Genomic DNA, 1,869 nt, shown 5'->3' on the forward strand with positions numbered 1-1,869 from the left:
CCAAACCGTGGGGCAGAGCACTGGGCTGGCATTGAACTTGAAGCGGAGGAGACAGTGGGGACTGGAGGGAAGGGAGGGGTCCTGGTGGCGCCACTGCTGAAAGGTGCTGGTGTGGCCAGCAGGGTCTGTGCTGCACAGCGTCCTGGCACAGGGGTGTGAGCCACGGGGCTGGCCTGCTCCGAAATGTCTGTGCAGAGGGCAGAGGCTGTCCTTCCCACCGCCTCCTACCCGCTCCTGGCTGGCCGCCCTTGGACCAAAGCCCATCCCCTCCTGCTCTGGCCGTAGGGCTGGGACCCCCTGCGTGGGGCTGAACGCTGGTCCCACAGCAGGGACAACACGCAGTGCCCCGGGCCGGGCTTGGCCAGGAGCCAGTGGGACATTTCTCATCATCTCAGCCTGGGTCACACACGGATTTTTGTAGTGTTGTTTTTTACTCAGAAATGATTGCCACTGTTTTTTCTTCTTTTTTTTTTTGTTTTTTTTGGTTTTGTTTTTTAATATCTATATTAGTAAAGGCTGGAGACATTTTGTACTGAACTGCTGCATCCGGTCCTTCGGGAGGAAGGGGTGGGAAGGGAATCCTGCGCGGCTGGGCTGGGGTGGGCAGTGTTCCCGCCTGCCTGGGACTTCCCTGCTCGGCCTGGGCTGACTCAGTCGTTCTCGCCACGGAGGCGGCTGCGTCTGGGGCAGCCTCCATTGGCCCGGTGGAGCGGGATTGCTCCAACTGCGTTCCTGTGTGATCCCATCCTCGGTGAGGGGCCTAGTGAGGGCTTCCCTGTGCCTCCCCATCCTGCTGCTGCCCCCGTACCTCCCCGTCCTGCTGCAGCTGGAAGCAGAGGGGATGCTGCCCTGCCCACTGCAGCCCTGCCCCATGACTGGGTCAAACCTAGCCACGCCATACCCTGGTTTTGGCCAACACACCCTAGTCCCCTCTGGACCCCAGGTCAGAGCCAGACCTCTCTTGCAGCACTCACCCATCCCCTCCCTCCTCTGGCCAAAAGCCCCCCAGGAGTTTGCAACCATGTGCTGCCTTTGTGGCTGTCTCTGGTGGAAGCTGGCATTTCCGGGCTGTTTTGGTAAAGGAAACAGGTTTATTTCACTCATCCCATTAAAGCTTTCCAACAAGCTGTGCTGCTGGGAGAGGGCTCGCTTGCAGCGCCACGAGTGCCAGCAGCCCTGCCACCGGTGCGAGATCCTGGCACATCCCCATCCCTGCCTGGCAGCCTGGCCTGGCCTGGCAGCACAGGGAGGCTGTTGTGCTCAGGAGCAGAACCCCAGTCTTTTTGGGAGGGGGGGAAATTTCTGGGGGAGACTGGGTGGGGAGAAACAGGGGCTGAGTTGGCTGCAGACAGCAGGCAGGCTCTAGCAGGGGGTTGGTGCCTCTGCAGGGGGTCAGAGGCTGTACCTGTCCCTGCCCTGCCATGCCATGGCTGTGGACAGCCATGGGGCACATCTGTCAGTGTGACTGTACCCAGGGCAGCCTGAAATTGCAGCTTGTACAGGGGAGAGTGGCACAGCCCAAACTGCCCCCACCAGGTCCCTCTGGTCCTTGTGGCAAAGCGCTGGGGGTCCACCAGGCGAATGACTTCTCCTGAGTGGGATCAGGGTCTGAGGACAGGCTGCAGGGAGCCCTAGACGCACGTGCAGTCCTCAGCCAGGATGTTGGGCACTGTCTCGTACTTGAAGGAGTAGCCGCCGTCGGAGGTGGTGCGGACACGCAGGGAGCGCATGGTGCCGGGCAGGGCGGCGCAGCAGAGCTGCACGCCCAGGCGGTGGCTCAGCCCGTGGCCCTCGGCGCAGCTCCCGTGGCAGTAGTGGAAAACAAAGCTGCTGGGATGCACGATCCACTTGTCCCAGCCCAGCTCCTCG

At 61.6% G+C, this 1,869-nt stretch overlaps 1 protein-coding gene across 1 annotated transcript in view; it reads right to left on the reverse strand.

Moving 5' to 3' along the window:
* Positions 1 to 1,631: 1,631 nt before the first annotated feature.
* Positions 1,632 to 1,869, reverse strand: part of INHA (inhibin, alpha) — a 2,555-nt gene continuing 2,317 nt past the window's right edge. Inside the window, 1 exon segment of the mRNA XM_010192548.1 lies at positions 1,632 to 1,869. This exon segment is cut by the window's right edge and continues 18 nt beyond it. Coding sequence (XP_010190850.1) covers positions 1,632 to 1,869 — 238 coding nt within the window.

Source organism: Mesitornis unicolor, unplaced genomic scaffold (genome assembly GCF_000695765.1).
Source record: "Mesitornis unicolor isolate BGI_N332 unplaced genomic scaffold, ASM69576v1 scaffold35149, whole genome shotgun sequence".
In the NCBI taxonomy this organism is placed as follows: Eukaryota; Metazoa; Chordata; class Aves; order Mesitornithiformes; family Mesitornithidae; genus Mesitornis; species Mesitornis unicolor.